This window comes from Chiroxiphia lanceolata, chromosome 23 (genome assembly GCF_009829145.1).
Source record: "Chiroxiphia lanceolata isolate bChiLan1 chromosome 23, bChiLan1.pri, whole genome shotgun sequence".
Taxonomy (NCBI): Eukaryota; Metazoa; Chordata; class Aves; order Passeriformes; family Pipridae; genus Chiroxiphia; species Chiroxiphia lanceolata.
This window is the reverse complement of record NC_045659.1, coordinates 996,494-1,010,730: the sequence shown is the minus strand read 5'-3', so window position 1 is coordinate 1,010,730 and position 14,237 is coordinate 996,494. Positions and strand designations below refer to the sequence as shown.

The 14,237-nt window shown below is 61.6% G+C and overlaps 1 protein-coding gene across 2 annotated transcripts; it reads left to right on the top strand.

Annotated features, from left to right (window-relative positions):
* The first annotated feature begins 422 nt into the window (after positions 1–422).
* On the top strand, positions 423–14,214 carry PCSK7 (proprotein convertase subtilisin/kexin type 7). 2 transcript variants are annotated; one of them, XM_032709470.1, is made up of 16 exons: positions 423–477; positions 1,348–1,827; positions 2,229–2,363; positions 2,776–2,941; positions 3,915–4,005; positions 4,549–4,603; positions 5,701–5,839; positions 6,423–6,523; positions 8,614–8,781; positions 9,844–9,951; positions 10,866–10,968; positions 11,743–11,899; positions 12,011–12,105; positions 12,226–12,319; positions 12,588–12,705; positions 12,861–14,214. In XM_032709470.1, exons 2-16 carry the CDS (start codon positions 1,360–1,362, stop codon positions 13,263–13,265), a joined length of 2,403 nt encoding a protein of 800 aa, XP_032565361.1. In that variant the 5' UTR covers positions 423–477; positions 1,348–1,359; the 3' UTR covers positions 13,266–14,214. The 2 variants fall into 2 exon arrangements, with proteins under 2 accessions (XP_032565361.1, XP_032565362.1); XM_032709471.1 differs by lacking the exon at positions 423–477 and adding an exon at positions 1,057–1,233.
* The last annotated feature ends 23 nt before the right edge of the window (positions 14,215–14,237 follow it).

Here is a 14,237-nt window from a genome sequence, read left to right as displayed (position 1 = left end):
GGGCGGCCGCGGGGTCCGGCTCCGCGCCGGGGCCGGGCTCGCCGGGGTTCTCCGGGGCGGAGAGCGGGGTCCCGCTGCGCGGAACGAGCACATCGGTCACTGCCTGCAGCCGCGCTCCATCCCCGCTCCATCCCCGCTTCATCCCCGCTCCATCCCCGCTTCATCCCCGCTCCATCCCCGCTCCCGGCCCCCCCCGTTACCTGCCGGGCGGCGCGGCGGGGCCGGGCTCGCAGAGGCGCGGCGGGTCGGGGCCGTCGCCCTGCGCCTGCTCCAGCGCCATGGAGGGGGGGCGGCTGCGGGGCTGGGGCGGGAGCCGAGCCCGGGCCGGCACCGGGGGCGGGAGGGGGGCACCGGGCGGCACCGGGCGGAGCGCTCGACCCGCGGCCCCGCCGCGCCGCCCCTTCCTGCCCGCGCCCCGGCGGATGTGACGCCGCTGTCAGCGGCTCCGGGGGTTCCGGCGGCGGCGGCTCATGCCCGGTGAGAGCCCGGGGGCACCGCGGGGCAGGGCGGGGCCGAGGGACGGGGGGTCCCGGCGCGGCTCCCCCCGGGGGGATGGAGGGTGGGAGCGGCGGGGATGCGCTGCCCCTGCGTGACCTCCGCAGTGTCCCCGCCGGAGCTGCGGGGCGCGCAGGTGCCGCTCCTGCGGGGTCACAGAAAGCCCTTCGTCTAGGGAGGGAGAGCTGGACATCGGTGTCCAGCTGGACATCGCCCCCAGCACGGGGCAAGTTGTACCAGAGGCTCGGGGCAGAACCGAGGGCCAGGGGATGCCGAGCTCCGGACACTTCCATGGGTGCGGGATCTCCGGAGGTGTTTCCCCCTCCGTGCGCTGCCGTGGTTCGTGGAACAGGGGTTCAGCCAGGGCTCGGCGGTGATTTCCCCCCGTGCCGGGTGAAAGCAGGTTCCTCCGGCCGCGGAGCAGGTTCGTCCTCCCCCGCGGAGTTCGGCGGGGCCCCCGCAGAAGAGGAACCGGCTCTGGGCTGCCCACGGAGCGTGGCATTGCCCGTGGTGGTTGTTCCTGGGGATCTGCGCTTCGGGAGTTTCGTGGCAGTTTCCCGCGGTGCCACGGGGAGAGGAGGAAGTGTCTCCTTCTGCCAGCTCGGGGCTGCACCCCCGGCGGGCAGGGCAGGGTTGGGATCGATCCCTGCCCAGCCTGGGTGCGCCTCCTGTGCTGCACCGCTGGGAAGGAGCCGCCTCGGCTGGAGTTCCCCTGGACGGGGTTGATGGCAAGCCCAGGTGTGCGGGTGTTTCCTTCCAGGAGCGTGGGGCTCTGTGGGACCTTCAGGTGCGGCCTCCCCGTTCCTCGTCCAAGGACACTCACTCTCACCAGTCTCATTTCTGCCGTTCCAGCCCGCCTGTCTGATGCCGCATTGGAGGCAGGGAGTGCCGCTATGGAGCGCAGGGATGGAGGCCACGCTCTGCATCCACACGTGCCTTTGGCTGAGCGCCGCCTGGATCCCCCTGGCCTCGCCAGCCGGAGCGGCCTGCGGCGGGCAGTGCTCTCTGGACACTGAGGGCCACCACGGCAAGCTGACCTGGGCCGTCAGCCTGGATGCGCCCGAGGAGGAGCTGGAGCAGCGGGCAGAGGAGCTGGCCCGGACTGCGGGGCTGGTGAACATGGGCCGTGTCGGGGAGCTCAAGGGCCATTACCTCCTCGCCTACCAGCCCGACGGCCGTGCGGGGAGCGAGCCCGAGGCAATAAGGAGGTCGGTGGACACTTTGTTTGCACAGCACGACAGCGTGCGGTGGCACTCGGAACAGAAGCTTCTGAAGCGCTCCAAGCGCAGCCTGCACTTTAACGATCCCAAATACCCCCAGCAGTGGCATCTGGTGAGTGGTTTTCCGGCTCCTGCTGTGCTCGCAGGCTCAGGCTGTTTGTGTGGCCACGAGTGAGCTGCCACGCGGGAGGCAAAACAGCCTCTTTCTGTTCTCTGGTGAGGAGGGAGCACAGTGAGAGCTCGCCCTGCCTGTTGTGTGCTCGCCCTGATAACAGGAGGAGGCAGCTGCCATGGCTGGTTGTGCACTCATGGCGCTGGGGTGGGCAGAGAGGTTTGACCGGAGCACACTGCGCACTCCTTTTCATGGCCTGAGCGAGTGTTCCTCACTGTCCACCTCAAACAATCTCCCCAGGTGTCCTGTGACTCCTTCCCATGCTGGCCGTGGCCCCACACATAACCAGTGCAACCCCTCACCACTGACCCTGTCCCCTCACTGTCCTTTCTGGCACTTAGAACAACCGCAAGAGCCCCGGGAAGGACATCAACGTCACGGGCGTGTGGGAGCGGAACGTGACGGGGCGCGGCGTGACGGTGGTGGTGGTGGACGACGGCGTGGAGCACACCATCAAGGACATACAGCCAAACTACGTGAGTCCTGCTCCGAGCTGGGAGGGCAAAGGGCAGGCTGGAGGCTGGGCAGTGTGACGTGAGCGTGTGAGACCCTGGGCTCAGCCAGGGCGGGAATTGCCAGCAGCAGACCTTTCCCTGGGAGTTTTTGCACCCAGGTTTCAGGGTTACCTGCCTTTGTGCTACGATGCAACTGGTCTCCCTCTGCCCTACAGCAGTGGCTGAAGCTGCCTTGGTTGGTCCCTTCCCCAAGGCAGCAGATAGCAGTGTTGAGCTGCAGCCCCGTGTGGAAGCAGCCTGGAAGTTCCCGTGACTCCCAGGCTGTGTTTCAGCCCTTGTAGTGTGCTCTTAACTCCTGCTTTTCCCAAACTGAGGAGAGAGAGAGAGCCCCGAGTCGTGACCTGTCACGACTCAGTCGTGGGTCTGTTTTCAGAGCCCAGAAGGCAGCTATGACTTGAATTCCAACGACCCCGACCCTATGCCTCACCCCGACGAGGAGAACGGGAACCACCACGGGACCCGCTGCGCCGGGGAGATCGCGGCTGTGCCAAACAACAGCTTCTGCACGGTGGGAGTTGCCTACGGGAGCCGCATCGCAGGTACCTGCAGGCTGTGGCACCCCGAGGTGCCCGGCACGTCCCACCCCCAGCTCCGTGGGGCCGGACACGGCTCCGTGGGCTGGGACAGCTCTGAGTCAGCGGTGCCTTGCTCAGGCTGGTTGGGGCTGTTGCAGGGAGGGCCCAGTGCCTGCCTGAGCTCCTCTCCAGAGGATACAGCTCCCGGCAGAGCAGGATAGGTGTGGGTGTGGCAGCTTTTCCAGTGTTCTGGAGTGCTCCTGGCCTGCCCATCTGCGGAGCTTTTGGCAGAGCAGCCGTACCACGCAGGCTGGGCCAGGCAGTCGTGCCACAACGTGCCTGCTGTGGTGCGGGCTGGAGGCTGTGTCTGAAGGCCCCGGGGAAGCCAATCTTGGCCAGCCCCCCACCTCCCCCAGCCCCTGGTTTCAGCTCTGCCTCGTGGGGATGGATGGGGTGAAGGGCCAGTGCTGCATTGCTGCATCTCCTCTGCAGGGCCAGGGAATGTGTGTGTGCCCTTGGCTGTCTCCAAACTCCTGTGCTCCTTTGTAGAGGAAGGGGAGGTCTCTGTGCCAGGCAGGGCGTGTCCCTGGCAGGGCAGAGACAGTGATGCTGGGATGTGGTTCTGTCCATACCTGGTCACACCATGATCCCTGAGGGGACAGCAGGGTGCTGGGGGTCAGGGCTCTCCCAGGGGCACTCTAGGGATCTCTGCACCCCTGCCCTGGGCTCCCTCCCTCCCTGAGCACCCACCCTGTTGGTGGCACAGCAGGGTCCCAGAGCTCCAGCCGGCAGAGGCTCCCAGCTGGCAGAAGCAGAGATGAGCTCATCATGTAACCCCAGCACAGGGAGCAGGGAGGGTTTACCCAGTGCTGCTTCAGGCCTCAGCCCTCCAAAGCTGGACCAGCCTTGCAGGGGCAGCCTTGAGCCAGGAGTCTGTTTGCAGTTCATACAACTCGCTGACCCACGTGGGTCATGTTCCTTGTCCTTTGTCCCGCAGGCATCCGAGTGCTGGATGGGCCCCTCACGGACAGCATGGAGGCCATCGCCTTCAACAAGCACTATCAGATCAACGACATTTACAGCTGCAGGTGAGCCCCAAGGACACCCTGAGCTGGCATCCAGCAGACCCATGTGGGCCCTGATCTGCCTGGGGACGGGGTCACAGCTCGTGGCTGAGTGTTCACACCGGCTCCCCTCCTCCCGTGGCTCCAGAGAGCACCAAAATCCTCTTCCTGGAGAGCTGCCCTGGGCTCTGCACAGCGCCTGCAGTTGTGAGATCTCCTTCTGTGCTGCTGCAGCACGTCCCATGGGCTGTCTGAGCTGGAGGGGACACTGTGCCCCCCACTGTGGTCAGGCAGCCCCGGCTGAGCCGTGTGACGGGGACTGGAATGTGTTGTTAAATAGAAATCAAACATTTTGTCCACTGGAATCTGACCCAGGGGCACAGTGCAAACACGATAGTGATCTCACAGCAGCGAGGGGCCATCCTGATGGCTGGGAAAGCACAGTGCTCCCCGATCCCAGTCGTGCTGCTGGAGCAGCTGCTGGCTGCTGGTAGCTCGCTGTAGTGGCAGGAGGAGTTGCTGCCTGTGACTCCTGGGGCTGTCACTTCACAGTGTCTCTCTTTCCAGCTGGGGTCCCGATGACGACGGGAAAACCGTGGATGGCCCCCATCAACTGGGAAAGGTAAAAAGCAGCCCCAACAGCACAGGTGGCCCTGGGAGGGCCCTCCAGGGATTGTGGTTTCTTACCTGCCCCGACAGGCATGCAGGGACGTTGCTGTGACGCTGTGCACGTCTGTTTGTGTCCTTGGCTGCCAGCAGAGGTGTCACCTGTCTCTGTGTGGTCGGGAGAGGTGACGCAGTGGTTTTCAGGCAGTGTGGGATGAGCTTTCTAAGGAGAGGCTGGTCCCAGCAGGAAGATGCTCTTTCGCAACCTGTGGTATCGTTCTGACAACTTTTGCAACCCACAGGATGCTCTCTGCTCGGGACACTGAGCATTCCCAGTGCTGAGGGTGGTTCTCAAGGCAGGGAGCATGCCTTCGGATGCTGGGAACAAGAAACAGGAGTGGGATTGCAGTGGCAGGAAGGGTCAGAGCTGAGGCTGCTCCTTCCCGGTCCATTGAGGCTCTCTCACAGCTGCTGTGCTGCAAAATGTGGCTGGTCTACCTGTGCCACAGTGAGGGGTCACTGAGGGGGCCCCAAAACCAGCACTGGGGTGTGGTTCTGCTCCATTGCTCTTCTGCTGTGCTTTTCCAACCACAATTCAGCAGTTACTGCACTGTTTGGAGCAGCCCTGACAACTGAGCTGCCCATTCACCATAACAAATGGTTTCCAGTTCTGCAAGTTAATGTATTCTCTTCCTGCATGCAGAGACAGCTGGAACAAGCTCTGGGACACAGAGCACGGGCAGAGCTCTCTGTGCCACAGCAGAGCTGGGAGGGCAGAGTGTACCTTCATCTGCCAGAGGGAGGGAGAGCAGGGGGGTTCAATTCCAATGGGATTTGGTTCCTGCTGGTCCATCAGATATGTCTGTTCCCTGGTGGGAAGGATGTCTGGGTGAGGCACTAGGCTGGAAGTGCAATTCCAAGTGGGGCTGGTGGTGCTGTGTTTCTCAGCAGTGTCTGTGGGGCTGGGCCCTCTCAGAAGGGCAGTGGCCACGTGTGAGGAGCTCAGATCCCCCTGGCTCAGAGCCACACGTGGCCGCTGGCAGGAACCGCTGGGATCAGCAGGGGAGGGCACGGGAAGAGCCCCCCTGGCCTGAGCACAGTTCCCTGTCCCAGGCTGCCCTGCAGCACGGTGTCATCGCCGGCCGCCGCGGCTTCGGGAGCATCTTCGTGGTGGCCAGTGGGAACGGTGGCCAGCACAGTGACAACTGCAACTACGATGGATACGCCAACTCCATCTACACTGTCACCATAGGTGAGTGCCTGCGTCTCCTGGCTCCTTCCTTCCCAGCGTGGAACAGCGAGATCATCCCAGAAACACACAACCTGCCCGTCTGGGAGCTGGCTGGGTAGTGGGAATCTGTGGGAAAGGGTCTGGGAATGAGCATGGCAGTGTGTAGGGCTTCAGCCCTCGAGCCTGCAGTTTGGTTTTGACCCACAGAGCAAGAGGAGGCCAGGGGAATTCCTGCCTGTGTCCAGGCTTCCCTCCTGGGGCTGTGGCATACTGCCTTGTTCAGGGAATGACCTGGCATGCAGCATTCCCATCACTTGTGCTAGAGGAGAAACGTGTAATCCAGGTTCTCGAGGGCAGAAGCTGCAGTAGGGGTAGAAGATCTGTGTGACACTGAGCACAGTGAAAGGTTATTTATCGTGGCTGCCTTTCCTGTAGATCTTCCAGGCGGGAAAAATACAGGCTTGGTTCTAATTTCCCTGCCCAGCTCCCAGCCTCTGGAAGAGCACAGCTGGCAGGAGAGGCTCTCAGGGGATTGTCACCTTGAAATTTCAGCAGTTGAAGCAAAACAGGTTCCGTGCAATCCGTGCCTTTCCCGTTTTCCCAGGAGCAGTGGATGAGACGGGCTCCATGCCGTTCTATGCCGAGGAATGTGCCTCCATGCTGGCTGTGACCTTCAGTGGTGGGGACAAGATGATGAGGAGCATTGTGAGTACCCACACGAGGCAGCTGTGTCCTCCTGCACACACCTGGAACAGCCAGGACGATGCTCTGTATCACCACACAATTCCTCCGTGAGCCAGGGAGCAGAGGTGCCTTTTATCCGGGTCCTGCATAAAGAGTGCTCTCAGAGGGAGGTTCCTGTTTCTCAGCTCTGTGGGAGCTGCCCCACAGCTGCCCAGCCACCCTCCCTGACTCCAGAGGGCTGTGGGAGCAGGGAGTGCAGGGAGCAGCGTCGGGCTCTTTAAGCCACTTGGCCACAGCTCCTGCTCTGCTCTGGCACGTGGGCCTCTCCCTGCTGGATTTTTCAGAATATTTTTATCAGCTTTTCCTTCTTTTGCCAAAAAATGACTTCTTGTCAACAAAATGTCCTTTTTGCCTGAGCCAAGCAGCCAGGGCTGTTTTCCCCACCATGGGCCTGACCCAGCCCTTCCCTCCCTTCGTGCTGGTGCCTGTGGGGGGCTGTCAGGCTGCCCCCACCCCATAGTGTGACCCCTTCCTGTCCTGTGGTGCCAACAGCGTCTGCTGAGCCCACCCACCTTGGGGCAGCTGGGGAGAAATGTTGCTGGCTCCCAGGCCTGATGTTTGGGGTTGTGTTGTCCCTGGCTTGGAGGATCTCCCATCAGGACAGGTATTTCCCAGAAGTACTTCCCTGACAAAGCTGATGAGGCAGCCAAGTGGAGATCAGTACCTCAGTGTGTGCTTGGGGGTCTCAGGGGGTCTGCTGGTGTGCTCTCAGGAGTAAAGACTTGCTGCTGTGGCTCTGTGCTTGCCACAGAGGAGGTGAATCCAGGCTTGTCAAACAGGCTTCCCTGCATGCTGGGTAAACCAGGGGAACAGGGAGAGCCTGGGATCCTCAGCCACCTGGTTGGGACTCACCAAGCTCCTCCTGCAGCCCAGAGCCAGGGCAGGGATCTGTGCCCAGCCAGAGCGCGGCACGAGCTGCCACAGGGAAAGAAAAACCCAGAATTGAGATGGTTTTTCCTTTCAGAAATAGCTTAAGTTGTCCCAGGCTGGTTTGGAAAGTACTGACATTAGGAAAAAAGGGAGCAGCAACCCAGTGAGGGCTCTGCTGCATTCCATCAGGAGTTCCAGGCTTGTGGGCTCATGACTGGCTTTCCCAAGCCTGGTGTGAGTGCTTTGAAGGTCTCAAATGCACGTTTATTTCGAATACTGGCCTTGTGGGACACTAACACGGGAGCTGGCATTCCATGGGGGAGCCAGGACAAGATCCACACGTAGCCTAGGAACAGCATGTGCCACAGAGACATCCCGTACCGTGATCCTGTGCCATGCACAAACCCAAACACCCCCTTTTTCAGGAGTGCAGTCGGCTTCTGAACAGCCTGGAACTCGCTGCAGTGGTGTCAGAGTTAACATCTCTGCAGCCATCTGCTCCGTTTTTTTTTCTTTTACCAGACCATAAACTTTGTGTGGTTTCCTTAATGGGAAGAATTTAATACAGCTTCTGGCACTCTCTGTGCTTCCCACTGAAAGTTTGTGCTCTCGGGGTGTTCTGTGTGGGACACTCAGAGTCCCAGCACGAGCTGGAACCTTTCACCCTCCAGGTTTTGGGCTTTATCCCCACAGGGAGCACACGGAGGTGGATGCACTTGGTTTGCAGTGAGGTGGCATAATTTGGGAACCTCCCAACGCCTCTTTTTAGGCTCTGTGTGCTCTGCACTCCATGTGGCCCCTCTGCAGCCTGGTTGTGTTGGAGTGACACTGCGGTCAACAGTGAGGATGAGGAAGGTCCCAAACTGTGTCTGCCAGGAGTTTCCCACAAGGATGCTTAGTTAGACCCAATTCCTCTCTCTCTCTCCAAAGGGAACTGTCCCCATCCATTGTTTCCCAGCTGGCATCACTGCCCCTGCAGTGAGGGGCTCCCAGGGCCTTTGCTGGCTGGCTGTGAGCAGGGACAGCTGTGTCACAGGCTGAGCAGGGGCTGCTGGTGGAGCTGGGGGGGCAAGGACACAGCTCAGGGCTGGGGCCATGTGCTCCAGTACTCCAGTAGCTGTCCCAGCCACCCCAGCAGGGCAAAGTGGCCTGACAGAGGCACCTCTCCTCTTCCTCTGCAGGTGACAACGGACTGGGATTTGCAGAAGGGCACGGGCTGCACGGAGGGTCACACGGGCACGTCGGCGGCCGCCCCGCTGGCAGCCGGGATGATCGCGCTGATGCTGCAGGTGCGGCCCTGCCTCACCTGGCGGGACGTGCAGCACATCATCGTCTTCACTGCCACCAAGGTGAGGAGCCCTCTCTCCCCACCCCTTCCCTCCCTCCGCTGCCCCTCAGGGATGCTGCAGGAAGGCCAAGGCCCTGCTGTGCACGTCCGTGTTTATGTCTGCGGCCCCTCCATAAATCTCTCGCTCGTCTGGCTCCCAGCAAGGGGATTGTGTTTTCCCCTCACCCCTCGCTCCTTCCAGGAATGTGGCTGAGGCATTTTCCTCTGTCATGATAATAAATGGGGTATTTGCTGCAGGAATGCCTCCATCTGCCAGCGTAGGGGTCTTCCAGGGGCTCAGCAGGTTCCAGGGGCTCAGGCCCCGGGATCAGGTGTGTGTGATGGGCTGGCCCAGCTCCAGGGCTGTTATCTCTGCCATGTCATCCCATAGTCCATGCAGTGGGAAAGCAAGGAGCTCTGCCCTGCTCTGGCCTTTCCTTGGCTCTCCAGAGCCGGGCTCCTGGAAACAGCCACAACAGGGAGCTGGGCAGCAAACCCAGCCCTTCCTTTGGCCTCACCTCCTGCGCAGCTTTGCTGCCCAGAGCAGGAGTGGGAACTGGCTGGAGCTGCCCAGTTTGGTTTAGGGATGGGGCTTCTTCCACACCCCACTGGGGAGCAGGAGTCCATGTCCCGCTGATGCTGTGCTCACCTTGGCATGGGGCAGTGTTTTCCATAACTCCAAGCCAGTGTTGCCGGAGCACTGCAGCCCACTAAGTTTTGAGACCCAGATCTGTCCTGCCCCAGCTCCTGTTGATTTCAAGGACTCGGTTCCTTCTCTCCAGGGCTTCTGCCATCCCACAGGCTGTGGCTTGGGCAGCGGGGAGCAGCTGGGATGTTTCAGAGCAGAGGCATTTGTGCCCTTTTGTGCTGCTCTATTTCCTTTCTGAGGTGCTGGGAAGCCAGTTTGTCCTGGGATTTGTTTCAAACAAAAGACAACCTGTTTCTTTCTAATAAGGCCATGTGGGTTTGCTTCCCTACCACTGTGGGATGTGTCTGAGCCTCTTTCCCTCCAGGCCTGGTTCCCTTTGGGTTTCAGGGCTGACAGTCCCCCAAGGTAACCAGAGCGCCCCGTGTTTCTTTGCAGTACGAGGACCGTCACGCTAAGTGGGACACGAACCAGGCAGGCTTCAGCCACAGCCATCAGCATGGCTTTGGCCTGCTGAACGCCTGGAGGCTGGTCAATGCTGCCAAGGTAATTCCCTCCTTCCCAGACCTGCCCTCTGGGCAGGTAGAGCAGCCCAGCCCAGCGGCTGGGACACATCCTGTCCTGGCAACGCCATGGGGTGACACTGCTGCCGTTCAGGGCCAGTGCTTTGGCCACCATCCTGCTGGCCTTGGCTCTGAGGTTGCTTCTGGTATGAAGTCATGAGGCTTTTGGCAGTGCCTGAGAGCTGCCCCGGGCTGCTGCTCTCCAGCACTATATATAGCCATGGTGAGAGCTGTGCTGCCGGGAGCCCACAGCTCTGATTCACAGTGTGGGGACTTTTGTCAGCAGCCCCAGCACCTTCCTCCCTCCCTCCACAGTGGCTGCAGCGAGGGTGTCCTGCCCTGAGAAGCAGGGTGTTCTCAGCTGGCAGCTCCAGGGAGTGCTGTGGTCGGAGCAGCAGCAGCATCCCCATCTATTCCTGCTCCGCTCGCACGGAGACCCAGGCACGTCCCTTTGGCACTTGGTCCCAGCTTGTGTGTGGAGTGCTGAGCAGCTGTGCTGGGTCACTGCCACTGCCAGCCGTGCCCCCAGTGCCACAGGGACTTCCACACTGCTCCCCCTTCCTACCCTACTGTGTCCAGAGCTGGAATGGGATGGCCTCGAGTAACCACTCAAAGCCACTCGGGTGATGGTGGGGACAGACCCAGAGCTGGGGAGTCCCGGGTCTTACTCACCCCCCTCCAGCTCTCCTGGGTGTGTGGGCACTGCTTCCATCCCCAGAGTGCTCACACCACCCAGTGTGTGCTGCCCAGGTCTGTGTGCCCCAAAACAGCATTGGGAGAGGCCCCTTGGCCTGGGCCCACATCCAGGAGCAGCTTGTGAGAGCCCCAGGAGACTGAGGGATGGATGTGCAGGGAGGGTGCAATTCGTGCTGAATCCTCTCCCCTTCCCCCTGGCAGATCTGGGAGTCTGTCCCATACCTCGCCTCCTACGTGAGCCCTGTGCTGAAGGAGGGCAGGAGCATCCCCCTGCTCCCACGGGAGCTGGAGGTCGCCTGGAATGGTAAGAGCAGGTGTGCCATGGAGAGCATGTGCTGCACACACCCAGGCCAGGATCCAGCAGGGCAGGAGCAGCCCTGGGCTGTGTGAGGCCACGAAGGGGTTAAGTGCTGGGCTGCCTGGGCTTTTTCTTCTCTTTCCTGCTGCCCTTCCCCAGGGGATCTGCCTGTTGCTGCCGTCCCCTCCCCATAACCCCATCCCATGGACTGATGTGTTTGGGGAGCCAGACAGGGCTGGGCAGCGGCCAGACCCGCTCTACTGCCTTTGACCATTTTAGGTAATGCTCCAGCTCCCGACTTGGCCAGCCCTGTCCACATCAACAAGGCGCTGCTCAGGCTGCTACCAGTGGGAAGGAGAGCTCGGCCCAAGCCCTTCCCGGCCCCCCTGCAGTTCCTGGCTCTGCTCCTTGCCCTGAGGCTGAGCACATTCCCCCTCCATGCCTCACTGGAGATGCTGGTCCTGGGAGTCTGGCCCTGCACCTCTCACTGTCCCAGCTGTATTGCTGGCAGAGGTGCACCCAGGGAGCATCCACCTGCCAGGAGCAGGCCAGCCACAGCCACAGCTCACTCTGGAGCATGCCAGGCTCCCTGGGCTATGGTTGGCAGCTCTGGGGCTGTGAGGATCCGTGGGCCTGGGAGTGGTTTGAAATGGGATCAGGGAGCCTAGACACCTAGTCTCTCCTCCCAGTCACACACAGGTCCTGTTAAATGGGGCAGGCTGGGAGTTGGGACTCCATGTCGGCCACCAGCCTCAGCAAACCCTACCTTCCCTCTCCCAGTCACCACCGCCGACCTGGAGCTGTCTGGCATGAGGACCCTGGAGCACGTGGCAGTCACTGTCACCATAACCCACCCCCGCCGTGGCAACCTGGAGATCAGGCTCTTCTGCCCCAGTGGGATGATGTCCCTGATCGGGACCACCCGGAGCATGGACTCGTAAGCACTGAGGGGTCAGGCTGGGGAGGGCAGGACCCCAGGGCCTGTGTCAGCCTCGTGGCTCAGGCTCCGTGATCCTCTCACGGGTTGTTTCCCCTCACCCCTTGGCAGGGACCCCAATGGCTTCTCTGACTGGACCTTCTCCACGGTGCGGTGCTGGGGCGAGGAGGCGCAGGGCACGTACAGGCTGCTCGTCAGGGACATCGGTGAGTCCTGCCTGCCAGGGGACACTCCCGGGGTGGTGGCAGCTCTGGGCCATGTCCCAGGCAGCTGCCAGCTCATCACTTGGGAGAGTTCCCCGCTGGACCAACCTGCTTCTTCCCCAGGAGATGAGAGCCTGAGGCCTGGCACCTTAAAGCAGTGGCAGCTGACCCTGTACGGCTCCTCCTGGTCCCCGGCAGAGATGAAGGAACGGCACAGGTAGGACACCACAGTCCTGGCTTGGTGGGGAGCCAGGGGCAGGAGGCTGAGGGGTGTTGCCCATACCTGTGAGCAGGTGCTGCTCAGTGGAGCTGTGTTGCTGCAAGGTGCATGGCAGGGACCCTCACACCACACAGGGCAGCCATGGGCTGCAGAACACAGCACTGCTCTTTGCTGAAAGAGGCACTGCAGACCCTTGGTGGGCATTTGGGACCCTGCCTGGAGCCCCTCTGCCAGCAGGACCTTCACAATGTGCCTCTGTCCCCAGGCTGCTGGAGGAAGCCATGAGTGGGCAGTACCTGAGCAGCAACTTCTCCCTGCCCTGTCCCCCGGGACTGGACATCCCCGAGGAGCAGCACTACACCATCACAGCCAACACCCTCAAGGTGAGCCTGCCTGCGAGCCAGGGGGTCCCTGTGTCCCCCAGGATGGGCTGGAGGAGCAGGACCCTGCTTGGGGCACTGTGACCTCTCTGCTGGGCAGTGGGCAGGGCTCGGGGGGGGTCGAGGGTGGCGTTTCTCAAGGGGTTTCCCCTCCGTAGACCCTCCTGCTCTTGGGATGCTTCGCCGTGTTCTGGACTTTCTACTACATGCTGGAGGTTTGCCTGACGAGGAAGGACGTGGGGCTGGACCTGGCCTGCTCTGGCTCCCCCAGCTGCAGGTGGTACCAGCAGGGCGGGAAGCACCGAGCCCTGGAGAGCGGCCTGGAGATGGAGTCGGTGCCGCTGTACCGGGAGAAGGACGTGGAGGAGGCCGAGGTGGAGTGTGAGCACCCAGAGCCTGCCCGGGATGGGGAGGAGGGGTCCTGGACCCCCACCCACCCTGAACTTCCCAGCAATGGCAGAGCTGTGAGCTTCCACGAGGCAGCTCCCACTGGAGCGGGATACCTGGGCCGGGAGGCACCGGCTGAGCTCCTCCTGGAGGACAGGGAGCACCGGCCGTGCTGACTGGGGCTGGGCTGGGCTGGTGGTACGACCCTCGTGGTACGACCCTCCTGGGCACAGGCAGCACAGACTCATTCCTGAGCCAGCGTGGACCATTGCCACTGTGTTCTGTGGAAGGTGATGTTGGAAGTGGCTCGGAAACAAGGAAAAAAGAGTGCTGGTACTGGAAGGGGAGCTCCCCTTCCCTCGCTCTGGAAAACAAAGCAAGCCTTAAACCCCTTCCTGAGGGAGCCTGTCCTGCAGGGCACTCAGAGGTCCCTGCTGTGTGTGGAGCAGGGCCCTGTGCCATTCCTGGGAGCGTGGCAGCTGTGGCAGAGCTCCACACCAACCCCCTTCACGCCACTGCTCCCAAGCCTGGCAGCGCAGGCAAGACGTGTCCCTTCATCCCTGATTTCTGCAGAGAGCCTGGAAAACCCAACAGGGCCCCTGGAAGGTGCCTCTCCAGGCAGGGACCCCACAGCACTGGCAGTTTCCTGCCCACTGGGCTGGCAGTGGCCTCTACCCACCAGTTATCCCAGTTTAGAAGCAGGGAGTTACTTTACTCATCTCCAGCCAGCGCTTCTCCCTGTCCCATGTGCTCTGATCCTGCTGGTTCCTCCTCTCCCCTGGGCATGGAGCAGCTGTGGGGCTGGGGAAGCAGGAACAGGCCTGTTGGGGTGGCAGGATGAGGCTGTTCCTGCAGCAGTGGGCACAGGAGTCCCTCTGGCAGCAGAGCTCACTGGGGCCACTGTCCCAGATCTCCCTCCCCATCCAGGAGGGACAAAGCCAGGAGCAATGCCTAGTTTGGGCCAGGGAGGGGAGGATGAGTTGCTCTGGCAGTGGCTCGTCTGAGCAGGGTTGGCTTGTTCACATGTCTTTGGGTTTGGTGGTTTATTTTTTTAAGGCTGGGGTTTGTTTTTTAATCAGCAAAGCCCTTTTGTGTAGCTTTCCAAATAAAGCCTGAAAAATCCTCCTCTCCCCCATCCGTCACTCCTC